The sequence below is a fragment of the Colletotrichum acutatum genome (assembly GCF_030867785.1).
Source record: "Colletotrichum acutatum strain CBS 112980 chromosome Unknown BDZ83scaffold_65, whole genome shotgun sequence".
Classification (NCBI taxonomy): domain Eukaryota; kingdom Fungi; phylum Ascomycota; class Sordariomycetes; order Glomerellales; family Glomerellaceae; genus Colletotrichum; species Colletotrichum acutatum.
Window position 1 is genome coordinate 181,492 of NW_026849059.1, and position 26,002 is coordinate 207,493.

At 53.6% G+C, this 26,002-nt stretch overlaps 8 protein-coding genes across 8 annotated transcripts; 4 read left to right on the top strand and 4 right to left on the bottom strand.

The window, feature by feature from the left end:
- Window positions 1-1,526: 1,526 nt before the first annotated feature.
- Window positions 1,527-3,356, bottom strand: BDZ83DRAFT_653097 (uncharacterized protein; the record flags this gene model as incomplete). Its single annotated transcript, XM_060510590.1, has 5 exons — window positions 1,527-1,702; window positions 1,989-2,055; window positions 2,702-2,828; window positions 3,123-3,197; window positions 3,301-3,356. 5 exons carry the CDS (start codon window positions 3,354-3,356, stop codon window positions 1,527-1,529), a joined length of 501 nt encoding a protein of 166 aa, XP_060363500.1.
- Window positions 3,357-5,904: 2,548 nt separating this feature from the next.
- BDZ83DRAFT_580810 (uncharacterized protein) lies at window positions 5,905-9,047 on the top strand (the record flags this gene model as incomplete). Its single annotated transcript, XM_060505385.1, has 3 exons — window positions 5,905-6,566; window positions 6,649-6,656; window positions 7,822-9,047. The coding sequence occupies 3 exons, from the start codon at window positions 5,905-5,907 to the stop codon at window positions 9,045-9,047; spliced, it is 1,896 nt and encodes a 631-aa protein (XP_060363501.1).
- Window positions 9,048-12,557: 3,510 nt separating this feature from the next.
- On the bottom strand, window positions 12,558-13,762 carry BDZ83DRAFT_390390 (uncharacterized protein). Its single transcript, XM_060502783.1, has 2 exons — window positions 13,479-13,762; window positions 12,558-13,393 (listed from the first exon to the last, which is right to left on the bottom strand). The coding sequence occupies exons 1-2, from the start codon at window positions 13,553-13,555 to the stop codon at window positions 12,889-12,891; spliced, it is 582 nt and encodes a 193-aa protein (XP_060363502.1). The 5' UTR covers window positions 13,556-13,762; the 3' UTR covers window positions 12,558-12,888.
- A 1,097-nt stretch (window positions 13,763-14,859) lies between these two features.
- On the top strand, window positions 14,860-17,404 carry BDZ83DRAFT_626380 (DNA mismatch repair protein MutL). The gene is made up of 3 exons (XM_060508557.1): window positions 14,860-15,154; window positions 15,210-15,389; window positions 15,449-17,404. The coding sequence occupies exons 1-3, from the start codon at window positions 15,056-15,058 to the stop codon at window positions 17,393-17,395; spliced, it is 2,226 nt and encodes a 741-aa protein (XP_060363503.1). The 5' UTR covers window positions 14,860-15,055; the 3' UTR covers window positions 17,396-17,404.
- Window positions 17,405-17,436: 32 nt separating this feature from the next.
- BDZ83DRAFT_390433 (uncharacterized protein) lies at window positions 17,437-20,274 on the bottom strand. Its single transcript, XM_060502784.1, has 4 exons — window positions 20,039-20,274; window positions 18,579-19,934; window positions 17,632-18,511; window positions 17,437-17,581 (listed from the first exon to the last, which is right to left on the bottom strand). The coding sequence occupies exons 1-4, from the start codon at window positions 20,085-20,087 to the stop codon at window positions 17,479-17,481; spliced, it is 2,388 nt and encodes a 795-aa protein (XP_060363504.1). The 5' UTR covers window positions 20,088-20,274; the 3' UTR covers window positions 17,437-17,478.
- Window positions 20,275-20,934: 660 nt separating this feature from the next.
- Window positions 20,935-21,843, top strand: BDZ83DRAFT_653103 (uncharacterized protein; the record flags this gene model as incomplete). Its single annotated transcript, XM_060510591.1, has 2 exons — window positions 20,935-21,293; window positions 21,354-21,843. The coding sequence occupies 2 exons, from the start codon at window positions 20,935-20,937 to the stop codon at window positions 21,841-21,843; spliced, it is 849 nt and encodes a 282-aa protein (XP_060363505.1).
- Window positions 21,844-22,279: 436 nt separating this feature from the next.
- BDZ83DRAFT_580820 (uncharacterized protein) lies at window positions 22,280-23,381 on the top strand (the record flags this gene model as incomplete). Its single annotated transcript, XM_060505388.1, has 5 exons — window positions 22,280-22,383; window positions 22,490-22,599; window positions 22,761-22,940; window positions 23,076-23,137; window positions 23,217-23,381. 5 exons carry the CDS (start codon window positions 22,280-22,282, stop codon window positions 23,379-23,381), a joined length of 621 nt encoding a protein of 206 aa, XP_060363506.1.
- Window positions 23,382-23,600: 219 nt separating this feature from the next.
- BDZ83DRAFT_753542 (uncharacterized protein) lies at window positions 23,601-25,692 on the bottom strand (the record flags this gene model as incomplete). The annotated part of the gene is made up of 2 exons (XM_060514363.1): window positions 23,601-24,370; window positions 24,423-25,692. 2 exons carry the CDS (start codon window positions 25,690-25,692, stop codon window positions 23,601-23,603), a joined length of 2,040 nt encoding a protein of 679 aa, XP_060363507.1.
- Window positions 25,693-26,002: the final 310 nt, after the last annotated feature.

Sequence of the window (26,002 nt, forward strand, 5' to 3'; positions counted from 1 at the left end):
TGTCTGTCAGATGTCTGTACGAGATGAAGCCATGTAGCTCGGTCTGAGTCTGATTCTGCTCCTGGGCCTGCTGTATCTGCATCTGCATCCGTACCTGCTCCCTGACATCCCTGCCACCAAGTTCGGACGGAAACTGGAGATGACCTGATGTGACCCACACTCAGACACCATTCCGACAAAGTAGTCGGGACTTCTCTGAAAATACTCGAGTCGCAGCTGAATCAAGTCATATCTACTTGCGCCTCCCTGTCCCCCCTGGGCGGCAGCCAGCAGGTGACGTCTGGCCTTCTCCGCTGCACAGCAATTTTGCTTCGGTTTGAGCTTCGTCACCCCCAGCCGGTGAGTGACCACGCCTCCCTCCTTCCACAGGCTCTAGTGTAGACAATGGAGATTAATATAGTGAAGAGAAAGGTTTCACGAATATATTCGCCTAGCACTCAGAAGACGATGCTAGAAGAATTGTGCGTCTGCCGATGCAACTCGCGAGACAGCGATCAATTTTGAGAATACAGATACTCATAGGTATTTCTTTCGCTCTTGACCAGACCAGGTGTCTTCCTCTCATGAACAAAGTGAAGGCATATCAACGTTACAAATACCTAATGTACCTGCGCCCTAACAAGAACAAGAAAAACAGTTGGCTCAAGGTTGCCATGCTGTCCTGCTTGTTACTCAGTACGAATGAGTAACTTAGGTTACTAAGGCGTGGAAATTCCGCGGTCAACCCTCCACTGTCACCAAATGGCCCAGCTTTCTTTTTCGATGGATCGTGGCCGGATCTATCCAACCATGCCACCCGATCCAGGATGTCTGCAGACTGTTGTCCACAAGTCATTTCCTCCTCACCTGCGCACGACCCTGCTTCTGGCCACGGCCACGGCCAGGCAAGTTCTCTCTGTCTCTGTCTCTCTCTCTCTTTCTCTCGTTCTCTCGCGCCCGCGCACTGCTCACGGCCGCACGTCAATCGGCGAGCTAGGAACTAGGAGCTAGGAGCCCAAGCCCAAGGTGGATGGTTGGTGGAGAGTAACGGTGACAGCTGGCTCTTCAAGGTTCCTCGCTCACAGCCGTCCATCTACGAATACACCTGGTCCATGTCAACAACGTCTTGTCCACCCTTCCACTAGCAGCGTTGACCCTCAACCTTTTGAAGACCCTTTAACCCGGCTTGCCTATAAGCTAGGTGACTAGGTATCACGATGTGGCTTCTAGCTCCATCTCATTCTCATTCTCATTCTCCAGTTGCATTCCCATCTCAGCCTTCTGCCCCCGTCAAAGTCAGCTCGCCCTGCCCGGCCGGCATGGCCGTCAGCCACAGGATGGGTACCCTGGGGCAGGTAGAGTTTCATTTGGAGAACGGCCACGCTGAAGAAGGACTACCCATGGAAGGCGGCTGAAAGAGAGAATCGGACATGGCGATTATTTTTCTCGAGCCTCGAGGTTCCTAGACGACGTCCCTACGGACGCGTTGCTGATACCTTTTCTTTCCCGGCCGACTGAGCAACACGAATGCGACGGGATTTTGTAGTCTAGACAAGACTCTGACCCCCGATGAATTGGTACAACTGCGACTTCTTCGTTGGGAGAGCCTCCGTATCCGCAGAGTTGCCGAGTTGGATACTTTGGCGAATCTGCGAAGCCATGGTTTGCGGCAAAATTGAACGAGCACCCATCAAATGTCCGCCGGAGACGGACGACACTGCATCTACGCCACAGTGTACCGTGTATTCATGGGCTTTGCTGTGTGGAGAGCCCGAAATGAGGCGAGGCACAGATCCTACCCTGATGCCGACCTAGCTGAGCTTGTGTGCAGTTGCAATTTAGTATCTCGCCAGGACATCAGAGATCGTTCACACCGAGGACAGGCCTCGGCCTAGCTAACGTATTGATGTGCTCGTTGAGCTACCCGTACTTTAGCTACCTAGGTATCGACACCCGCATCCGCACCCGCACCCACACCCGCACCCACAGCCTGGGCACGCAGTACATACATCCGCCTCCGTTTCGCTGGCGCAGCGCTAGGGCGCAACGTGCCGTGTGTCTTTGGTGAGGTGCCACCTAGTGGCCGCTAAGACTGTAAGACATCCTCCCTGCCCAGTCCACGGACACCTTAATCATGTCTCTCATCGTATCGACAACTCAGAGGACCATCCGAGACAGACACGCAGGAGGACGGACGTGCCTCGAGCCGCTCAAGGATGATGACAGGCCAGGGCTCGGACGCGGACGGACAATACATCGGACGGCACAGCACAGGACAGGGCATGGCAGGACGGGACAGGACCACAGGACCATAGGACTACAGGACCACAAGAACGACTCACAAAGGAAATGGGACCAGGGCAAGCCAAGCTCGGAGAGAACGAACGTGGAGAAGATGGAGGGGACCAGAAGACGCCCTGCCACCTTTTCTCCTTCCGCTGCCACGCTGCCATAGCCGCATTCCGTCCCTCAAGCTCCAGCATGAGCATGTTCGGTATCCTTGCCTTCCTTCACGTACCTACCAATATTCGTACGCTATTCCTTGGTACTCCGTTCAAATACCACAGTAAGTTGCCTTCCTACCCGTCGTCCGACATACCTTGCCTTACAGCGGTCTCCGAAGGCGGCACCTCACGTACGGATACCGTGGTCCTTGCCCCATGACAATGGTAAGGTATCCAAGGGTAGTAGCTGACGAGGATGGGATGGCAGGTTCCCTTACCTCGCCATTCAAGGCCTGGTTACGGATACGGATACTTCCTTTCTCTCTTGGGTCTCCAGTCTCCTCCATCCCCAGTGGCCTCGCAAGTTGCAACATCTGGTGAACATTCAACCTCTTACATACAACCCTATCATGGTTTGTTTTCCAACGGCTACCCCGTCGTGCGCGGCTACGTGTACGTCTTTTTTCCATTCAATGCCACCATCTCAGACCCGTCATCTCATCTCTCTGTTGCGCTCGCAGGTCGATCCCTCCGCTCGCCTCTCCACATATCCCACAACCTTCTTTCGACCCCGTCTACATTGCTGCATTCACACCCTCCCCTCCCCCCATGTCCCTAACCCCGTGGCCCAGTTCCACGCACCCACGTTCGCTCATCTGTCTCTCCCCCTACCTAACTACCTACCTACCGCTACATTACCCCCTGGACCCTGGGCTACCGACACCACCACCACCGGCATCATAACCACGAGCATCAGCAGCCACCGCCGCAAACCTATGTGCAGCGATTACAACGTTGGCTCGAGCGTTGCCATGCGTTCCGTCAGTACGTACTTTGATATACCTGGCTCGAAAGGTCTCGTCTCGTCCTGCCTTACCTCTCCGAACGAGCCATAGCACACACGGCCACATGGTCTGTCAACATGTTGACCATGTTCTTTGTCCTGACGTGCGTGCCTGGGTTAGCCACAGCTACACTTCTTCTATCTGCAAGGTACTCGAGAGATCAAAGTTAATTAGCACAGGAAGATCGATCATCCATTCCATCGTCTACATTACCGAATGTGTATCTGTACGGACCGACGCTCACTCTTCCGGCTCATTACTCTGCTTCTTCTCTTTCGCAGATTCAACGTTGTCTTTTCCCCACTCTCTGCCGCTTCCACACTCCCCCAACCTCGCTCTTCAATACCCATCGATATCAAGTCAATCTTACAGTTCCTCCACTCTCTCCCGCTGCCTGTCTTCATCCTGGCTTGGTCTCTCTACCTCTTCTAGTGAACGAAGTAGGTATACCTTGACTTGGAGAGTCACCCCCGGGTGTTGGTCTGTCTCCTCCCCCTCCATCTACGAACTACATACACTACATGCTCGCCTAGGTATCCGTACCCTCCACCCATCCATCCCATCTTATCCTTGTACGAAATTCATCCCATCCCATCCATCCCCCATCCGCATCCACCAGTCAGTCTTCTTTTCCTCCTTCCTGGCTCCCGGCTACATTGTACATACCCATCCTGCCATCTGCCATCTGCCACCTGCTACCGGCTCCGACATTCGAGACAACGTCCACCCCTCCCTGTCCACTCCCACCTGAACCATCCCTCCTTCGCATCCCCAATCAAATTTGGTACTTTGCACGCTGCATACTGGCCGTCACTGCTAACTTGCAAAAGTGAAAACTGTGGTAGGGGAGAGACACAGTGAGGGAGAGCCTGCAGACGCAATGAGGCCCTTTTGATTTCACCGTAAATTATTATTGCATCTTATTTCTCCGTCCCCTCTCTCTCTCTCTCTCTACGGGTAGTCCTGCTAGCTTTCTCTGGCCTTGGCCGCGTCCACGGTCCCGTCCCGTGTCTGCATCTTCCTTCACTCACCCTTCACTGGACTGTGGCCCAACTGACTCTTGTCTCCCCCACTGTCTTATTACGTTGTGGCTTCATACGTGCCTGGTTTAATCTCATCCGGGAACCCTCAGACCTAGCGCTACTATCGCCATCGCTACCGTCAAATAATATTCTCATCTCCTCCCTAGCCACCTTACTGACTGCTTCAAGTTACTGATTTTCTGTTTTTGCTGCCCACGGCTGGCATTGCTACCAGTTGATGGTTTTTCTTTCCTCTATCTATCTATCTCTTTCTCTCTCTTTCACCCACATACTTACTCCCTCTCACACACTCTCTCACTCTGTCCTTTCTCTGCCACACGCCCCCTTCCCGTCCCCTCACACTCAAGACGGATACGTCGCAGAAAGCATTGACCTTACCTCATCCCAATCTGCACACGCTCACACACACCTCTCTCACACAGACGCGCGGAGAATTGTCGTTGAACAGGGGATCGTGATGGCATAGCCCTCTACCCTTGATTAGCAGCCACTCTAAAGACGTTGACCAGGGTGTTCCCTGGCCTACCTTTTCCCTCGACCAGATCAACCCTGAACCACACCCTAGCTTCATCTCAATTGCCCCCCTCCCCTCGTAGGTCTAGCAAGCCTGCCTCCAGTCACACAAAAACCGACCGGGAGCCACCGATCGACTGCTCCCAAAAAAAAAAAAAAGCCTATGGGTCCTTCTCTCCAACGTATCCAGCCCTCGAGAAATAACGCTTCTTTATTCCGGCCGCCGAGAGGAGAGAGAATCGGAGAGACAAAAAGAGGCTAGGGGTAGACTAGATCTACATCGTCTTCCTCCCTTTCCTCTACTTCTACCCTTCTCTTCCTCTTATTCCATCACTTATACATCCGTACCCAGAGACAGGTCACCGGTACGCAGGTATCCAGCCATCCATCTCCGCACCCCGTGCCTGAGGTTCTGTCGCGGTACCTCCTGCAACTGCCCGCATCAGCATCGCGCTCGACGACCCGCCAGCATCGCCGCAAGGGGCTTCATTGGAGCTTGGAGTATCATTGTGCGAGCGTCCTGCTACAGCAGCCTCATCGTCTTACAGCATCGGACGCTACATCTTCTCATTCCTGGTCTGCTTTCCTGGCACAGCTGAACCGGTCTTCTCTTGCGACTCTCGTACTTAGCACGAACGCCCGGTTGAGTGTTTAAAGACGGCGCGCGAACTTGCATTTGTCTTTGAAATACCCGCCGGTTCAGACTTTTGCTATTCGCCATATCGAGTATTTCTCTGGGAACCACGAAAGAGCTTTCTTCTACCCACCGGGACTGGTGTTTTGAGACTGTGTGGACAAGAGAAGGAATTCAACTGATCCGACCAAGAGGAACAGGCATCTTTCGAAAGGAGCCACAAACGTCGACAGTCTTTGAGACAAGAAGGAGTATTCAATTTGGACCTGGAGCACGCAAGAGCGACACGGCCAGCTTCAGAATATCGACAACCGCATACGACGCACCGACAGCGTCTACGCGATAGTTCCGGCATCTCGCAACATTCTGGGAAACGAGGCGTCGTCTAAACGAAGACGTGGGGAGTTCTCGACCCAGGTGACCAGTGCAGCTGCATCAGAACATCCATGCAAGCCATAAGTAGCGATTGCGATACGTCGTCTACCTCGTTCGGCCAGCGCCGAGGCATCTCCGATCTGGCGCGATTCGCCCTCGACCTGACCTGGGCAACGCCAACAAGAGCAGAGTCCGAGACTCCTGCTCGACCCAGAGCATATCCTTCCCCGCCCATGTCAGGGTCTCCTCCTCTTCCGCCCAAGCCAAATCCAGAGGCTGGTGACCGAGGGCAACTGCATGGCAGCTATCCGTCTACCAGCCCGCAAAATGCCTACAGGGGAGGACTGCCGCCAACGACGATACCGCAAGGCGACTACCGAGGACCTCCGCCTCCGCCGCATTCCCTGCCGCCGCCCCAGCCCCGATCATATTACGCCGATCCACATGACAGAATGCCTTACTCATACCCTCGACCCGACGACCACCTGCGGACTACGGCTTCAGGATACGCACCTGTGGCAAGCCAAGTCATGCAGCAGCGGCCTCCTCCGCCCTACATGCAAATGTCCGGTCCACCGCCGCCACAACCAGCAGGACCCCATCAGCATGGCTATGCGACGACCATGTCGCAGACATCCCAGGACAGTGGTCCCTATACGTCTCCCAAGACGCAAAGAAAGACAAAGGGCCATGTGGCATCAGCCTGTGTGCCATGTAAACGAGCCCATCTTCGGTAGGTTACCACTCTCCCCGCAGATATCCCAAGTGAAACGGGCTGTGGTATCTCGATACGGTGACGCTGACATTTGGTTTAGATGCGACGGTACGTACGACTGGCTTGCTAGCTAGCTAGCCTAATTTTGATTTTTTTTCGTTTTGCGTTTTCTTTGCGTTGTCATTTCTGCATTGTGCTTTCGACTGGGGGATTGACCAAAAGAGGAAACTCCCGCGGACTGCAAGGAACCAGCACTGCAGCCTCCGGGCGCATGCGGCTCCAAATCTTTGGGGGAATAACACTTGACATCATCACGCTACAAGAGTGAATCTGGACGCAGCATTAACCTAGCAAGGCGTGCGTGCGTGCGACACTCGAAGCAGCGCAGGGATCAACCCCTTGACCTGAGACCGATGCTGAGGGGAAGACGATCCCGCCTGGGAGGATCATTCGCAGAAACTCGGACGGAGAGTTGAGATGATTGCGTTGAATGGGATGGCGCATGTCGTCAAAGGCTGTCAACCAAGTCTTACTTGGGCTGAGCGGGTGTCCGTGAGCCCAACAGGACTGGCGTCAATCCTATCAGAGAGAACCGGTCTTCCTTGGCCGGACTTCCGCGCCGCATCTCAGTTCCTCCAGCTTCTCTCATTCTCACAACCAAACGATCGACCAACCGCTACCGTTCTGGCGCCGTCTGGTTCCTGGGCCCGTTCGCTCCGGAGTGTCGGCCCGGCATTTTGGGAAGATTGGCGGGTAACAGCCGGCACCCCCGGGAGCGACCCTCGAATCTTGATTACGGTTAGGGATGCGGTGAACTCGCCAATCGCGTGTCGTTGTACCGGGTGTGGTTGCTATCGAATGTGCCATGTCTGAAACAGAAAGCGGAGGCCATTTTTCCCTTGCGCGAGAGCTTTTCTGGATGGACTTGGCTGGTCGATCGCTGCTCCGTCTGGTCTGGTCGCGGGATGATCCAAGTGGACAGAACTAGCGTGTCATTGACGTGTCGGATGCGACGCATGGCAGCTGGGGGCGGATGGGGTGGGAAAAGCAACCAAATGTCTAAGCCACGCGACTTACGAGCAAGTGCCCGTTGGAAGACGTCATGTAAGCTTTCTTGCTTAACAGGTGGTGGTGGAGGCGTCGCTTTTGCACTTGCAACAGACAACTTTGGATCGTGCGCTTGCGTGTTTTCTTTTTCTCCTTGTAGTGTGTGGAGAGAGGGAACACTACAACCGGATGACAATTTCGCTGACGTGCTCTTTGCGACAAATAGCTCAACGGCCCTGTTCGAGATGCACAAGCAACGGCAAGGAAGACGCCTGCGTTGACGTGCAACACAAGAAGCGTGGCCGCCCACGGCTGAGAGACGATCGAGAAGCCCGCTATGGCCCCTCGACATATCAGCATCCCCAGGATGCCGCAGCCGCCGCCGCGGCAGCAAGGAGACCGCCGCTGAGCCACTACTCAGCTGGCACTCCCATCTCAGGGTACGATGACCCCATCCGAGGCAGTCACTCCTATCGCGTTCTAAAGTCTCAACCAAGCGAACCCATTGCGCCTCGGTATCTGGACAGAGCTCCCATGGGCGAGGCGAACCTATACAGCCAGCCCCCGTCTATCGCCTCCGGTGCGCCTGAGCCAGTCATCTTCTTGACGACAGAGCTGGAAATTGCGCGTGCTTCGCCGTCGTTTGCCGATGCCGTCGGAATTCCCAGCGTCAGAGGCCGCTCCCTCTTCGACATTGTTATGCCCAGTGAGCGCGAAAAGCTCCAGAGCCACCAACGGCAGATACAGGAGGAGCGAACAAGAAAGGACCCCGTTTACCTACCTCCCATCTTCGGCAGGCAGGAGCAAGAGCGCGTTTTCGACTCTTTGCGATTCGAGGCCGATGAGATTTCGCGGTTCCAGCTCGATCGTCAAGACTTCTTCGTTTTCGCGGCGAGCGATGGACAGCCGAGGTCGTATTCCGTGCGTCTGGGTTTGGCCAAACGTGAATCGATTTACTTCATCGTCCTTCTCATCAATGCCGCACCGCGGTATCCGTACCCCTCGCCATCGCCGCATGCACGCGAGGTGCCGTACCCTTATCCGCCTCAACAGCAGGCGTACACGCAGCACACCCCCGTCTCCGCCACGTTCGAGCAGCCGAGACCTCGATTCGGAGAAGGCGCACTCGCGCCGCGCCCATCCCCTGGCCAACCTCTGCACATGGCTTCTGGTCTAAGCCCCGGCATCAGTCCAGGCATGCCCTCATACCAGGCCTCGCCTAGCCGTCCCGAGTACGCCAGTGGACCCTCATCGTACCAGATCCCTCGCAGTGAGCTGCCGCCGACCACTCGGCCGCCGCAGCCATCTTTCCAGTTGCCTCCGATCCGAGCTGGCCCCCACCAGCCTCCTCAACCAGAATCATCTTCCTGGCAAAGGGACGAACGATCCGGACGGGTCGATATCGGTGGCCTGCTCGAGAAGCCGGACCCGCAGCAGCGACGTCCGCAATGAGTAATGACTTCCTGCCGCCCTAGCGGTTGTGGTCGATAATAATTCCCTTCACCCGGCTCAGTGTACTTCTCCTTCGTAGTGCCGATCGAGCCTGCATTTGAGACCAATTTCCTGGTCCGTTGACATTTTTGACCGTGGGTTGAGGTGGGCGGTCTTCAAGTCGTCCGCCTCCTGTACTTGTATCGACTTCCCTTCGTTTCCATGTCCGCCTTCAGGTCCATCGTTGTTGTTTTTCCGACGGCCACGAGCCGTCACGAGATACCACTTGTATAACCACCAATTTTTTTTATTTTTTTTTTGCGCTTTTTGCTCAACCCCCTGCACATACTGCTTTCCTCCTGCTTCCAATTGGGGCATTTTGGCATCCGTTTGGGCGTTTTCTCTTTGGCTTCGATTCCCTGGGCTGGGCAGGTTGCGTCTGTTGTTGCATTCAATCCAATGCTAAATGATGTTGGAGAGTGTAGGAATATGGCCCGTCGTCTCCAAAGAGGTTGGCGGCGGAATGCGAGGAGCCATGGGGCAGTCATATGCGTGTCTTTGTTGCGGCCTGGGTCCCCAGATATCGTTTTGTTAGATCCCTCAAAGAAAGAAGGCCCACCCGGCGATTCCTTGCCAACTACCGTGTTGCTTCTTTCATGTCGCCTTGCTGCTGAAGTGCCTCCTAGTGTTGTTGATGCTGTCGTCGTCGTCGTCTAACTTGGACTACTGTGATGATGGGTAATGTCTGAAGTCGTGATGATGGCCGACAGGGATGGTGACAAGTACCGGTTCCAGGATTTCTAAAAGTCTGATGTTGACAACTGGCTGGTCTCAACGACACTTCGACGAACAACCCAAGAAGTGACGAGATGACTCTTGCTTGCTTCCATTACTTGAAGAAGAACATGGCCAGACGAGCGGGGGAAGGGAGGGCGAGGTCGCACACTTTTGACAGGAGAATAGCCCCCATCACTCAGGCCCGGGAATTGCGGAGACCATCGGGAAGGGGTCAGTGCGGTAGAGCATCTGCCGCAATTCCGGCAGGTCAACCCGTGGAACTGTTTATCGTAACCATGGCTATGGAGCGTTGATGAAGGGGTGTTCCATGCTTCATGCTGCGGGAGTGTGGTGGAGGCGTAGTGTGCACCGCTAAGGTGACATGGAAACGAGATGCTCGGGAGAGCATGATATTGCGAGATCCCGGCCAAAGGTGAAAAGAGGGAAGAGGAGTAGGGAGGGAAGGGGGGGGGGGGTTGGGCAAGAAAGAGAGAGGCGGCCGTTGTATAAAAGAGAATTCAGGAAAAGAGAGGCTAGAGCAAAGAACGACGTTCGGCTGCCACTGCAACAACAGGCCCGTAGATAATTTAAACCACCTTGGTTCATAAGACTGCAATGAAAAAGGATTGGTCACTCACTTGAACCCCCCATCCAACGTTTCGTTTCCCCCCTCGGCTACCCTGCTTTGTCCTCCCTTCTCTGCAGTCTACTGCGCAAGTCAAATCTGTGACTCTTGCAAAAAGCTCACCCGTGCCCTGTCAGGCGCCCAACCGGCGGATGCGGATGCGGATGCGTGCGTCCTAATGTACCCATCTGCGTGCGTTGCGTTGCGTTTTTTCTCGTCCATTGTGTCCAATGCAAGTGGTGCATGCGGAAGTGTGTGTCATTTCGCGTGGCTCCTAGTTGCATCCGCATTGGAAGCTATAATCCGGCCCTGGTATTGGGATGGTGCTGCCGCCCGCTTGAAGCATTGGGTGAAGGTGGATGATAATCGCTCGGTCTGGTTTTGGGCCCCATTTTTCCCTCTCTTGCCGATGAACCATTGCATATAATCCATGATCTTAGGTGATGAGAAGCGAGAGTGGGCGATATGAGATGGGGCCAAGGATGAAAGAGAGTGGGAGACTGGGAGTTTGGGAAGAAATGGATGGTGGAGGGGGGAGGGATTATCGGGAGTTTTCCTCGGGAGGTCCATGGTTCTTGTTTGGACGTTCGGAATGGATTGATGTTGCCATTGGCTCGAGTCATAGTCTCTGACAGCTCTGTGTCTCTCCGTGTGCTGCAAGTCCTTTTTCTTTCTTCGGCATTGGCTCGAATGTTGTGTTTGGCTTTGTGCTTCTGTGGCAGCGTTGGTGAGGGCGAGCTGCCTTCATGCCGTCAGATGATGGACATGTATGTCCGTTTCTTCATCGTCAACGTTCCCGCAGATCTTTCCTTCGGTCGTGTGCCGTAATGTGGGCAGCATCTCCCAACAAAGTAAGAGAGTAACAGACTGAGCGGGACTTGAGAGATGAGGTGAGAGAAAAAGATGTGATGCTCAGGGGGTCTTTAGTCGACCGTCGTCTTCTGTCCCCCCTACCCGGGCGTCTCTCTCTTTTTGTCTTTCTGCGTAGTCGAAAGTCGTTCGTGCGTCCCTTTATTTTACCCCAGAGGCCCAACCGAAAGGAGGAACAGGGAAACGAGCGAGGAAACGAAACGAAACAAAACGGGCTTGCAGTGGATCCAACCACCGAGGCACCAGCCAGGGGAATGGGATGAAGAGGTGCAGGGGGAGGCACTGGAGGTTGCTCGTTACGGTTGAGAAAAATCTCCGAGACGGAGCCGGGCAGATTGTTGGTGACCCAAAAGAGTTTTTCATTCGGTCATTGTGCGTCTTTGGGTGGGTATACCTGTCCAATATTGAAAAAACCACGGACAATAACCTTGACCATTAAGCTGATCAGCGGAATCCAAGGAGATTGAGGGATGTGAGAAGCTTTTGAATTGGTGTGCTTTGCAGCCTTTGCTAGCGAAAAGAAACGAGGCCGTATTCCTGATGGTTGTTGTGAATTGAGACCTTGGGCTGCCGGCGGGAGAGGACACCACCACATGTTCGCATTCGTCCGAGCGACGGAGACCACCACCCAAAGTTGAAACGCTGATGGACATATTGGGAAGTGTAGTGGATGCGAACAGCTGAAAGCGGTAAGACGCGGCAGGGGTTTGTAATTGTCTATTTGCTATTCCGGGAAGGGTGAAGACGCCGTCAAGTGCAAACACGAGGCGTTGAGTTGTGCCGCTCGAGTGACTCTGCAGAGGACGGAGAGGACGGCGAAAGGATGTGGACGAGGAATAGAAGAAGAAGAAGAAAACCCCGATGCGAAAAGGAAACCATCTTGAGAGCGTCGACCTGAAACAAAAGAGGCGCTGCCGAAGGATCTTCATGATTCTCACTGGATTCGGCCCTCTACGTTCTTGACGTCTCCAGCGCGCTAGACCGCGAAAGGGTCGCGAGGGGAAGGCGAAGGTTCCTGAAATGGACTCTTCGGCACTCTGAGCAGTTGTCGTTTGCAGCGCAAATGGGAAAGGCGCATACGGTTAAGGTTGTTTCGAAACGGGCCCCCATGGCAGCCAGGTCCTGTGGCCGCACGTTTCCTTGGGGGAGTTGAGGGGAGGAAATGAGGGAGGGGCGCCGGATAGTGGCAGTGCCGGCCGCTAAACAACAACGTGGGAAAGCTAGTCGCACTATCAACACCAGTCGACAGCTGCCAGACGTGTTCGCAATGTTCGCTGTCGAGGTCAAGAGATGAGAAGGGGTTCTGTCCACTGCCGCGTTGCTAGCGAGCCTCTGTAATCGAACTTTGTCGCCGTCTGCTGAGGACGAGAAGCACTCCGTAAGATACTGTAGGACGACAGGTATCCGAGCCACGCGAGGTACTGGGGTCCTAGGTCTACCGAGAGGCCCTACGTATACTAGACTCTGATAAGAAGAGGGGCGATGCTGCGTTGCCGGTGGACGTTGGGCGGTAGGCCATCCTGTTCCTGCATGGATGGCATCATGGGACAGGCTGATGCTTCAATGGTGGCGGCAACAAACGCCCGCTTCTCAACCGTTTGTTGGAGAGTTTGATTTGCGGCTGGCTTGTCGTTCGACCGTGTTTTGGCGGCCGCTGTCATCCTCGTGGCCATCCTCGAAGCCATGCCCGTAGTGCGGGCTAGCACTGCGAGTAGGAGGCTTGACTCGGTAGGCGAGTGTCTTGCGCCGCTTGCTGTCTGGCCCCTGGGCTTGCGGTTGAGTGTCAAGAAGCACCGATGTATTCGTCGTTAAGTTGCGACTGGTGTTCATGGCCTCCTCCTTGGCCCGGTCATGCTGCTGATCGAGCTCGCGTTGTAATTTATCGGGCGACGGTGGCGTACTATCGTCAAAAACCTCATCAATATCCCGTTTCCTGCCGGCCTGAAGTGACCCCGGCGGTTGAGGAATTTGCATGTCCATCAAGCTCTCAGCGTGAGATAGAGGAGCAAGAGGACTTCGGGGGATACGCCGGCCGGGTGTCATGGTTGGGTCCGAAATGATAGGATCTGGTGAAGGTAGTCTCGAGCTCCATCCGCTGGACCCGCTGTCAGACGTGACACTACAACCATGCACGTAGTGGCAGTGGTGGACCTGGTAGGGGCCAGGGGGGGCCAACTTACCTCGCACTCGAGAGATGGGCGCGTGTCGAGGCCACGCCGTCACCTGCGGTGCTTTCTGATGGCTCGTCTTTGCACATGGCAGGCGCCGCTGGCAGTGTACGGAGTGCGTGGAGTTGGTTAGTGTTGGACTGGCAATGGTCCAAAAAGAGGGTACAGCAATCTTTGCAAAGATGCCCAGGCGGCCGGCGCTGGTGCGGACAGTTCGGATGCTTGTCGTTATATTTTGGCTAGTTTTCTGAAAAAAGTGCACGGTTCTCGAACGACGACCATGTGCCGGCCGGTTGTTGATGGTGTTAATGGTAGCGGTTTGTGCGCGAGAAGCCCTGTTTGTCAACTTCATGCGAGGAGCCGTGGTTTGGGGTGCCTCGCCAAATTTCATGATCATGAGGCCAGACGTTCGGTATCCGAGTCTTTGGATGAATGTGCAAGAGATGGCTAATGTCTGCTCTTCTCTGTCCCATGGGAGGTTTCTCCAGCGAACAACAAAGGCGTTCATTCTACGCCGATGTCAGGGCATGTCTCGGAGTGTGCCGCTGTCGAGTCACCCTTCGAGCAATGTTCAGGGGGTCCTGCGAAGCTTTTACGAAGCAGATTTGTTGACAGACGTCCAAGGCGTTTTCGACGAAGTAAACTAGATGCAAATGCTATCTTGTTTGTACTTGATGGCTCGGCTTGGTGGGTGGCATTTTCTCGAATATTGGAGACTTTCGGTGTCGAACGCCACCACAGCCTCCACGCGAGGGACATCAATGGTGGTGGCTTCGGTGAGTCTGATCGATGAACTACATCAACAGTCCCTGGTTTGATCACTGGTGATCTATGCTTGCAGGGTTGACAGATAAGCCCCGGGTCGAAGCCTGGAATCTCTAGAAACTAAAGCGCGACTTCGAAGATCGATCAGAAATGATCTTTCTGCGTCCAGTCTTGCGAATTCGATGGTAGTCTAGCGTCATCACATCTGGATAGGTTTGTGCCAACGTCAAAAATGTTCTATCCGAGGGGTTCCTGTTGTGCAGAATTGTGACAGGTGCAGATTGGTTAGATAACGGTGAAGACGACATGGATTCGAGGACTGCAACCGTAAATTGTATTGGGAACTGGAGGCATTGTCAAGGATGCGAATTGTTGCAGCAACCCAGGTGGGAGATTCGATAGGTTGTTGAGGTGATGTGCAGATGGACGTGGGATCAGTGTGGGATGCGGTGGGTAGGTACCCAAGAACGGCGACCATGGTACGTACCGAGGTAGCTGAGGTGCCCGAGGAAGGTTCCAGGGCAAGCACCTTCCATAAAGTGGTTTTGGCTGACTCAGCGGCTGCTCACGTGAAGACGCGCCAAACTCTGGGAACCCGTGAGCCTGATAGTCGCGACTCCATCCTCACCAGCAGCAGGCATTTTCATCCCTTCACTCGACTACCTTGCCAATTCGTACATACTCACATTTTCCCAGGCCAACTAAGTGAAGCTGTTGGCGAGGATGAACTGCTATTGAGCTGCCTTCCTGCCTCGGCTTGTGGGTGTTACACTGCCCCGTAACGGCTGAAAGCAATATTGAGCCTCTTCGAACCTCAAACAGCCATGGCTGACCCCATGGAAGTTGATCCCGCTCCTTCTGCTGGCACGAAGCGGAAGGCGGAGGAAGACCTGGAAGACTCTCAAGGGCCCCGTCGCATTCGCGTGAGTTGCACTAGCCGCTTACTCGGCGTGCTACACTTCTGACAGGCATGTGCAGGCGCTCGATCAGAATGTAGTCAATAAAATCGCCGCCGGAGAGATCATCGTTGCCCCCGTCAATGCACTGAAAGAATTGATCGAGAACTCCGTTGACGCAGGTGCCACTGCCCTCGAGGTACTGGTCAAGGAGGGTGGTCTCAAACTCCTGCAAATCACCGACAATGGATGCGGTATTCAGGTATGACATGACATGCGTCCTCTCCGCAGATCCACCTGTTCGTTCTGACTCTTCTCAAGAGGGAAGATATGGAGATCCTCTGTGAGCGTCATACGACCTCCAAGATCACCGCCTTTGAGGACCTCACCTCCATTGCCACCTACGGCTTCAGAGGCGAGGCCCTAGCAAGTATCAGTCACATTGCCCACCTCTCCGTGACTACCAAAACCAAAGACTCGAATTGCGCATGGCGTGCCACATATCTCGACGGCAAGCTGGCTCCTGCAAAGCCTGGTCAGTCGGCTGACCCCAAGCCCACCGCTGGCCGCCAGGGTACGCAGATCAGCGTCGAAGACATGTTCTATAATATACCGACACGTCGAAGAGCTTTCAGATCGCCTTCTGAGGAGTACAATAAGATCATCGACATTGTCGGACGTTACGCCATCCACTGTAATGGAGTGGGCTTCTCATGCAAGAAGCACGGCGAATCGGGCACCAGCGTGTCCATCCAAGCCACAGCAAGTGAGATTGACCGCATACGGCAGATTTACGGCTCGAGTGTCGCCAACGAGTTGATGCAGTTCTCAACCTCGGAAGACCGTTGGGGTTTCAAGGCTACTGGATGGGCTACGAATGCCAACTACAACATCAAGAAGACCACATTTCTCCTATTCATCAACCACCGGTGTGTAGAGTCAACCACCATAAGAAAGGCACTTGAGCAGCTGTACGCCTCATTCTTACCCAAGGGCGGTCGGCCATTCATCTACCTCAGCCTCGAGATCGACCCGGCCAGAGTCGACGTCAACGTCCATCCCACGAAGCAAGAAGTGCATTTTCTGAACGAGGATGACGTCATCCAGTCAATATGCGAGCATATACGCTCCAAGCTGGCAGAGGTTGACACGAGTCGCACATTCATGACACAGAGCTTGCTCCCGGGCGGCCAGATGATGGAGATATCCCCTCAGACCGAGGGCGAGGGCACCCCAGCGACGCCCGCAAGAGAAACACCAGGCTCGAAAAGACCACGGAGGAACTCTAACAATCTCGTCCGTACCGATACGAGCTTGCGGAAAATCACCAGCATGCTCCCCTCAGCCACAGCTGCTACGCCCTCCAAGGCATCCCCCGGACTTGCTGCGGCCGCAGCCGGGGCGGCTGACGAGAACGCCTTGTCTGCCTCGGAGCATATTCAGTACGAAACTATTGATAGGTCCTTCGCACCAATGAGGCTTACTAGCGTCAAGGAGCTCCGAGCCGAGGTAAGGGAAGACATGCACAATGACCTCACAGAAATCTTTGCAAATCACACATTTGTCGGCGTCGTCGATGAACGCCGTCGATTGGCCGCTATTCAAGGCGGTGTCAAGATGTATCTTATTGACTACGGTCGGACCTGCTACGAGTACTGCTATCAAGTCGGGCTGACGGACTTTGGCAACTTTGGTACCATCCGCTTCACGCCGCCCCTGGACCTGCGAGAGATCCTCCGCATCGGCGCCGAAGTTGAGAAGGCTAATATTGAGTCTCCCGAGGAGGACTTTGACATTGATGACGTTGTCGAGAAGGTCGCTGCTCAGCTGATTGAGCGACGCGAGATGCTCACCGAGTACTTTTCCCTCGAAGTTTCCCCCGCGGGCGAGCTGCTCACCATCCCCCTCCTGATCAAGGGCTACACGCCCGCCATGGTCAAGTTGCCTCGTTTTCTGCTGCGACTGGGTCCCTGCGTTAACTGGGAGGATGAGAAGCTGTGCTTTGATTCCTTTTTGAAGGAGCTGGCGTCCTTCTATGTGCCGGAGCAGTTGCCGCCGACGGTTGGCGGGGAGGGTGGTGAGAATGATGAGGAGGCCAAGGTCGATGATCAGCTTGCGGAACGGCAGAGAAATGTGCGTTTCGCGATTGAGCATGTGTTCTTCCCTGCCTTCAAGGCAAGACTGGTTGCGACTACGTCGTTGATGAAGGCTGCTGTGCTGGAAGTTGCTGATCTGAAGGGCTTGTATCGTGTCTTTGAGAGATGCTGATCGCTTGCGACTCGACTGAAGAACCATCGGAGGCCCAAATATGTATAGATGTGTTACAAAGAAACAAAGAAACAAAGAAAACATTAGGCCCTTGTGCGTTTGAATCCAAAGTAGTCCTCCGCTATGTACTTCACTACTTCGTTAATTCCCTCTGGGCCATTTTTCCACCATGACCTCAGGCCCCATCTTTGAGCTTGTCAGTACGAATGAGGCATAGGGGTGTGCAGAAAACTCACCGAGTCTCTATATCTTCATATACGCTGTAAACGGCCATCATGTGACCCATGAATAAATAATCAAAAGCCACAAGCACGCTCAATAGTTGCATGGCCAATTGAGAGAAGCCGGGCTTAGATCGTGTAACAGTGTCCCTACTAAGGTTGTGGTAAGGATTTATAGGGGCAAAACCCAATCGACAAATACAGAATGAAGAAAAGAGGCCCGAAATGCAGAACAATATAACCCAAAAATCTGGGAGATATTGACCAGATAAAGCAGTACCACCAATGACTGAACCAAAATGAAGCAAAAGGCTTGCACATAGTAAAAGACGAGGGGAACGCCAGAGAGCTCCTGCAACGCTAAAAATGTACATAATGGAAGAAACTACAGAATGACCGACAGGACCGAATGAACATCGGATATCCGCGTTGTTTACAAGCAGTTTCGGCTTGAACTCCCTGATTTGGAGCTTTGCGGCGGGGTGTTTTTCAGATCGGGTCCTCATAGAGTTGATCAGATCCATCTCGATATACGGTGATATGTCTGAGCCTTGTCCGGAGAGAAGATTGTCGATACGTCGTTCCCAAAGCCTTCTGATGCCGCGATTTTTCAGATAAATTTTTTGAAGACTGTGGTAACGTTGCTCCGGAAGATCTGTAGTGATGTCTTGAATTGACTGTTCATGATTATGGGCGTGGGAGACTTCTCCATTGCTTGGGAATATTGGTAATCCAATCGCATCTGTCGCCAAACCTCTTCTTTTTCCAATGCTACTTTGAATATCCCCCCAAGAAATCATATAAGCTGAGCCAGCAGAGCGTGCTATCACCATGCCCAAAAGGCTGCAGTCGCTCTCTCGGATTACCCAAGAGCCGGAATCGCCTGCTCGGAGATCTATCAGCGTGTCAGAGACATCTTTGTAATAAACAGAGAGCCCTCTACACAGAGAGAGATTACTTACCACCTTTACTGAGTCTGATAGACCATGACTCAAACGAGTTTCCCGTACCAGGAAGCATGTATGAGGGATTCGAGGACAGCACGCAGTGCACCACGCCACTCATACCTGAGATGATTGATACGTGCCAAGGGTTCTCATCAAGAAATCTTGCTGCATCCAAGCTACCAAAAGCCGTGATTTGCACCTCTTTATTGGAGTCAAAGACAATATTTGGTAGGCGACATACTGGCTCAACGGAGACGAGGTTCCAATCATTCCAGGGTTCATCCGAGTCCTGGTTTAGCAAAGACCCACAGCTTGAACCAGGTCCAATAGCGGTGGACTCGAGATTTTCGCCTTCCTCCTGATGTTCAGGGCGCATTGTCAGAGACTCGGGCGTTCCAGGCTGTAGGAAGTCGCCGTCTTCGGGTTCCCCATCCGCGAACGCCGTAATGAGGTCTGCCAGACATGGAGTATCCTTTTGGTTCTCCACGATCATCTCGTCTTCTGGATGATGACTTGTTGTTAAAGCAAACGTCTGACCGTTGACCTCAATCAGACCGCCTATGGTCGATGTTCTCAGGGATCCATTCGGATCTTCAAAAGTGGCCAAGCCGCCGCACAGAGTTCTCGTGAAAGAGGGACTGATGTCAGGCAGACTGGACATAGCTGAACGGATGATTCTCCTTTTCTCATAGCAAAGCTTCAAGGGGCTGTAGAGATGTTTGTAGCCTGTCTTGGACATGAGACGGTCGAATGCTCGGATATCTTCAGATTTCTCGAAGCCAGAAATGCAGATGTGTGTGTTGGGGACGGATCTTGACTGCGCGAGCATGCTAAGCTGTTGCCACCGACTGTACTCTATGGAAACCAGAGACAGATTGATGACGGGGAACTGGCGTCCATACCTGGCATAGAATGCAGTATTATGGGATTTGAGTCTCAGTAGAAAAGCCTCCAAGACAGTTCGTTCCTTGTTGGTGAATCCGACGTTGGGGTTTGCCCAAGCAGTTTTGGGAACCAAAGACCAAAAGCTCTGTGGCTCTATGACGACTCTGGTTATGCCCTCGAGTGTATGACGCCCCACATTCTCTTTCGATCTGCTGGCTTCAGTCGTCTGGGGCTGATCACGACGCTCAGTGACAGAGGTCTGGCATTGCTCGGCCCATTGAATCTGCAACTCTGAGGGCTCGCTTGTCACAACGACATTGACATGGCCGGTCGCAGGTTGGGAATCTTCCACCGGCCTTGGAGAATGCTTCAGTTCGAACTGCTCAGTCTCGTCATTGCAAGACAATAACTCATGGCCTTCCGGGAAGTATTTGGTATCCACGATCTTTCGCTTTCCTTTATCATCTTCGCTTGATACCGTATTATCTACGCATGCGGAATTAGAGAAGACTGAGTCGGATGTTGGTTTGAGGATGTCGAATGTCTCTAGGAAATCGCAGAAGATGGAATCGGTGACATCGAGTCCTTGCCTGCTGATGCCAAAGCTAGCCATGACAAGCCTTGACATATATATCCCATTTGTTCTCCAAAACTCTTCAGACAATCGAAATATTCTGACACTCCTTGAAAGGCGCCATTGGAATCTCATACGCCCAAGGAGTGGGTATTGAGTGTCGGAGGACTGGAAATGATTCGGAGAATTGCCCTTTGTCACGGTCAAACGGGCTAATAATCTAGGCCTCTGAGGCATGGCGACTGGAGAAGGTCGTGATTGTAGTAGTGAAAGAAGAGAGAAGAAATGGGGCCAGCGACGGGGGGCACAAGAAGGTAGCTTTTCCGTCCATGTGAGGCTGACTTGCCGACTAAGGCAGGCTGATTCGACCGCTTGGCACACCCAAGCAAGGAGGTTGCATGTGCTGCTTACCTGCATACAGAGCATTTGTAAATGGAAAAAGGACCAGTGGCTTTCAATCGGGCGCGAATGGTGCAGTAGTACCTTCCTCCCCTGGTGTACTTTAGCTGAGATCGCCCGTCCGATTTCCAACCAACACAGCCTTGCCAGCGACTTCATTAATCGACAGCATCCTCGCGATTCTCAGACTTGGACTGGGAAATCATTTCCGAACCGTACGCATCGAATCGGTAAAGACACACAATAGAGTACCTTTCTGTTGAACCAGGCGAGCACGGCATGCAAGCAAATAACGTTGGAGACAATGCTTCATCGACGCACCTATCACGAAACCCCAGACTTTTTAGATACCACGCAGAACATATATTGTCATGCAAAGCTCGTTGCAACGGAGTTAAAATACAACAAGCGTTCAAGGAGCTCAGAGCAGCTCCTCTGGCGACAAAAAGAGCGATTCTCTCTCGAGCTGATCAGGATGGCATTGGGCCGATTGTTGAGTGCGTTGTGCGACTCATGTTCATGACTGCATGTCAGCCAGAAGGGGCTGCACTGGGAAGCTATTGGGTTCATGAATGGAAAGCTGAAGAGACACTGACAGCCTTTCTCAAACGTGTATACTCACAGGCTTTTGCAGGAGGGACACCTGAACAGCCTATCAACACGGGCAATCTCCGCGCTTATATCCTGTCCAAGAACGCCAGAGTCGTTGTAAAAGAAACTGACGTGCTGTCGGATCACCTATCTTTGATTATAGGAGAAGGTTTCAAGACGTTGTTGGTGTTCCACCATCGCGCATTCCTCGAAGATAGTCTGGAGGTTTTGAAGGCGGATCAGGAAGATTTAAGCCAGTCTTTCTCAGAAGCTGTATCCATGTAAGCCCTGGCCTTCAGAACTTTTCCGAGTGGCTTGACACTTAACAAGTGATTTGACAGTGGCTGTCTTGCCCCGACACTCCTCGAAGAAACGCTCAGGACCCTTGACCTCCTGTTCCCACCTTCCGGTGATGGACAATCCCGACGAATCCTCGAGAAATTGGTGCAGCGGGAAGATCTTGACCCATGTCTGCTAGAGCTGGGTCATACCATGCTGGAGATTTCGGTTGAAAATCAGACCCCCGATGACCTTCAGGAATTGTATATGCAGTATCCGCACTGGGCCCCACGGCTGGCCCGTTTGCTGAAGGAGGTTGACGACCCGACACCGACAACAAGGTGGGAGCGCTACGCAGAACGAAGAAAGTCGCCACGACACATGTACAAGTGCGCTCTCGCCGCGTTCATTGTGGCGGCTATATTTGGCATCCTTGCAACGGTGCTGGCGGCAGTCCAGGTCTGGATATCATACTGCGCCTGGGTGGACGACCCGATGAAGTCCTTATGTGGAGCAAAGAAGGCTCAAATTTCCCCAACATTGGATGGGTAATTCTGAACTCCAATACGAAGAAGAGGGATATTTGTTCTAAGATATTGAAAAATTGTCAGGCTTTTATCGTTTTGATCCACTAATGGCAAAGAGCAGGAGATGTCCCACAAAACGCCGGCGAGGTCGGCTAGAGTGTAAGTTGGGTGAGCCGAGGTGGAGCCCGATCGCCGATCGCCGTTGCCGTACAGTGTCCGCGCCGGCCTCAAGACCTTTTCTTGGCGCTCTAGCGCATATGAAATCACACAGTGCTAAAATGACACCATACATGGCGCTTGTGATCAAATCCGGTTCCCATTTCTAGCCAAGACTTTCAAGTTCCCGTCAATCATATCCTCAATCTCACAGCTTCATTTGCACTCAAATCCACACTCAGACTCTTCAATTCGTCTACATAGCAACTCGATCTCGACTCAATACAGCGTAGTAAATTCCAGCCATGGCTTCGCGACCAGATATGGACGACGAAGACCTCACCTTCCACTGCTGCGCGCCCCTTCGGCCCTCAGAACTCTTGAGACCAATTGACGTCGGCGACCTTGGGTATGTACGATACTCACTAACTCACTTACTCACCTCTCAATCTCTAATCAAGTCGACTTCACTTGTGATATGATTCTTTGAAACTAACATACACCGTCACAACCAGCGGCTCAGGCCACGCAGGAAAATCAACCTTTCTCGCCTGGCCCATCTTCGGCCCCCTTCTCTTCCAAAACGAAACGAGCGATGCGCGCGACCACTGTGCAAATGAGAGGAGTATGCCCAACACCCTTTGTCTTCTTACTCGTGCTTTTGATGTTTCTCTTAATCGTCCTCTTGCTCGTCCGCTCACTCCCTTTGGCCGGTTGACGCTTCATTCAAACATCACAACAAATCAGTTGAACTACTCACTAACCACTCGTCAACTCACCACACAGCATTCCTCAGCTACCTCCGCCTCTCAGTCTACATGTCCATCGTCGCCGTCGCCATCGTCCTCTCCTTCCACCTAAAGTCCGAACCGAGCCAGCTCGAGCTGCGCATGGCCAAACCCCTCGGCATCATCTTTTGGATATTGGCCGTCGCGTGTCTGTGTCTCGGAATCGGGAACTACATTAGTAAGTCTTTCCTCCTTGCCCCTTTTCCTCTTTTCTACCCACTTCCGCCGTGGAATCGGGGCTTTCCGCTCTCCATCTTTGGTGTGTGAAAGGGATGAATACCTTCGAAGACCGGCAAAATTGACCTTTCGACAGAAACGGTAAACAAGTACAGTCGCAAGGCAGCCATCGTGCAAACCGGATGGAGGACGCAGCTCGTAAGTCTTCCCACCAACCCCCGCTTCATGTACACGACGACTCTTGGCATTGGCCTTCATATTGACTCCAATACCCTAGGTTCTCGCTGTGGTGGCTCTCAGCATCGTAGGAACATGCGTCGTCTTACTCGTCATCACAAAGATCTCGGCAAACTCCCAAGAGGGAGAGAAAAACTCATCGACTAGTGCAGAAGCAGCAGCAGCAGCAGCAGCAGCCTTCGTCGCGGGACCAGTCTTGAAATGAACAATCTGCAAACAAAAAATCTCAATTCGCTTATTTGTATCCCACCTTTTTGTGCCTTTGTCTTCGTCGCGCCGTGTCAGTCCATGCTGATGTTCCATCCATCCCGTGGGTATATAAAAAGGGTCTATATAGTATACACTTGGCACAAGATTCTCTCAATCATCTTGACCAGCAGGCTTTCCCTCCTTGGGATTTGCTCCGCACTCTCTTCATTCTCTATTAAGCCTTGAGTTTACCATCAGGCGTGCAAAATAGATCCCTCGCGGACCCATCCACATGATCCCGCTGAGACTCTTCTTTGCTGCAGCCACCGACTTGCTCGCGCCATGTGAACATGTACTCTATCGCCATTTGATAGATGTGCCTTAGGTTCGTGCCTTCGCCCTCCCAGCCGAGCAGAGGGAGGTCATTGGCGGGCTTGAGGCTACCATTGTTCGGCAGCGTGTCCATCGTCTGGACTAGAGACCCAGAGCCGAACCTCGACTCGGAGAGACTCGCCGTCCTCTTACCCTCCCCGCCTTCCTTCTCGTATTCCTCGGGGGCCTGGTAGAGCTCCTGGTGTACTGTCGCGATAGTGGCTGCCGTCTCTGCGCTGGGGTACAGCGTAAAGTAGCCTCTGAGCCGGGAGAGTCGCAGCATGTGTTCCAGCCAGGAGGGGAACATCTTGCTGACCTGCTTTTCGGCAATCAGCGCCGGTGATGGCTCGGCACCCCGCGCGTGTTGCAGCGCGTCGACTTGCGACACAAGGCCGTGCAGCTCGATCCACCTGTCGCCGAAGAAGAGGATGGCGTTGCTGTTGGGAGCTTGCCACAGGTAGGAAGTTCCGGATTCGAGATCGCTTACGCCTTCTGCCGTCGGCTCGATGAAATCCTTCTTGCCGTTCAGATACGTGGAAGGCGTGGTCATGCTAATGCCGAGCAGACGTTGATCCCATTTCTGCAGGGTGGTCAGGCGAGAGTAGCGGTACTCCAACACCGTATACTTGAGGTCTGGTAATCGTTAGTCAGATGTTCTAGTTCTTGTGACATGGGGTATGCCTACAATGGAAGAAACCAGGCGCAAGCTCCGCCTGCGGTGAAAGAACTAGAATATGAGAGTACTTTGGCGTTGTTGGCCAGAAAGATTCAAGGAATCGTATCGAGCTCTCCTCCTCCGTCATGCGCTGTCTCGGGATTCTATGCCTTAGAGAGAGCATCTGCACGCGCCCAGGGTTATGCACGTGTGGCGGCGGCCAGCGGAACGTCTCGAGGAACTTGGCCGTCGCAGGTTCAATGTCTTGCGGTAGCTCAATGGTGAGGTGAGGGATCGAGAAGGCAGTGAAATCGGCGTCATTGAGAGACTTGAGCAGCCGCAACAGGCTGCCTGACCCGCTCGCCGGGGCTTGGATCAGGATGTCGACGCTGACCTGGTTCCACGCCGCCAGGGAAGCACTGTCAAGCTTCGACAACCATGAAAGATGTGTCCAGGCACCAGCAGGAAGCTCGATCAGCGGGGTCTTGAGCCTGCCTGTCTCGTGGCGCATTCCTTTCGTGAAGGGGACGTATTCGTCATCGGAGCCGTCAATGATGATAGCTTGAGGATGCATGTATGTGCTGATGTGTCGCAGCGCGCGGACCGCGGATTGTTCGAGTCGAGCGTCGGTCGAGAGGGGGGAGAAGTCGGCTCGGGCATCGTGCCAGATGATGTAGCAGGTATCGTCCACGCCGTTGATCTTCTTGAGCTCATCGAGGTTGATGTCGCTCCTGCTCATGACGGCAAAGTGTACGTAGCTCCTCAGCTCAGTGCCCATCTTACATGCGAACGGTAGCAAGCTCGATATGCTGCGCAAGCTGGAGGCGGCGAAGAGGACATTTTGGTTGATGGGTTGGCTGCCCTTGGTAGCAGCAATGGCGTGCAGCGAGTTGGCGAGCCGGTGGAACTTGACGGGGCCATTGTAGTCATGTTCTGCGGCCGGCGGGATGGGTTGACCTTGAGCTAGTCGGCCGGGCTTTCGTGAGGAGGGATCGCGGGACGGAGAGGCGTCTTCGGGGTACGGGTAGATGTAGTTCGGGGGCCGTTGGCCGAAACCGAGGGAGAGGTCGCTCAGGAGGTACCAGAGGCCGGCGGCAATGACGAGGAGGTAGGCGATGCGTCGGAAGAGGCGGCGGGAGGGCATCTTGGCGGCGGGCTGCCATTGGGGGTTCCTGTTTCGAAGCAGCATGGGGTTCTTGATAGCGCTGCCGCCAGGGCGGTGGTGGTCGTCGTCCTTTTTCCCCATTTCTTCATCGCTGAGGAAAACGAAGGAGCGTAATTGGCGCCATGGATCCGGCATGCTTCTCTATCTGGGAGGGACGGAGAGTTGCAGCAGCGATGGGCCTGAGGACAGTTTAAAGGAAGAAGAGGGGAAGAGAGAAAGTAAGAAGGGCAAGGGATAGATGGAAGCGAAGGTAAGACGAAGCGTGCGTGGGTGGTACACGTTCACCGAAAAAGGACTGAAAGTTGCAAGGGAGGGGGAGCGGTGATCCGAGGGTTGGGCGTCTCACATCTTCCCGTCGAGGTAGTGAAGAAGCTGGCTGGGCTGCGTTATCCGTTGGAGAGCTCCAGATGCAAAGTTGAAGGGTAACTGACGCAGGAGTAGGAGT

Bases quoted from the DNA above. Each gene is read 5' to 3' on its own strand.
- BDZ83DRAFT_390390 (XM_060502783.1), bottom strand. From the start codon at position 13,555: ATGTGCAAAGACGAGCCATCAGAAAGCACCGCAGGTGACGGCGTGGCC. The intron at 13,394-13,478 runs GTAAGTTGGCCC...CAGCGGGTCCAG, and splicing joins GCCCATCTCTCGAGTGCGAG to CGGATGGAGCTCGAGACTAC.
- BDZ83DRAFT_626380 (XM_060508557.1), top strand. From the start codon at position 15,056: ATGGCTGACCCCATGGAAGTTGATCCCGCTCCTTCTGCTGGCACGAAG. The intron at 15,155-15,209 runs GTGAGTTGCACT...AGGCATGTGCAG, and splicing joins AAGGGCCCCGTCGCATTCGC to GCGCTCGATCAGAATGTAGT. The intron at 15,390-15,448 runs GTATGACATGAC...ACTCTTCTCAAG, and splicing joins ACAATGGATGCGGTATTCAG to AGGGAAGATATGGAGATCCT.
- BDZ83DRAFT_390433 (XM_060502784.1), bottom strand. From the start codon at position 20,087: ATGGGATATATATGTCAAGGCTTGTCATGGCTAGCTTTGGCATCAGCA. The intron at 19,935-20,038 runs GCAAGGACTCGA...CCGCATGCGTAG, and splicing joins GCTAGCTTTGGCATCAGCAG to ATAATACGGTATCAAGCGAA. The intron at 17,582-17,631 runs GTGAGTTTTCTG...ACAAGCTCAAAG, and splicing joins TATGAAGATATAGAGACTCG to ATGGGGCCTGAGGTCATGGT.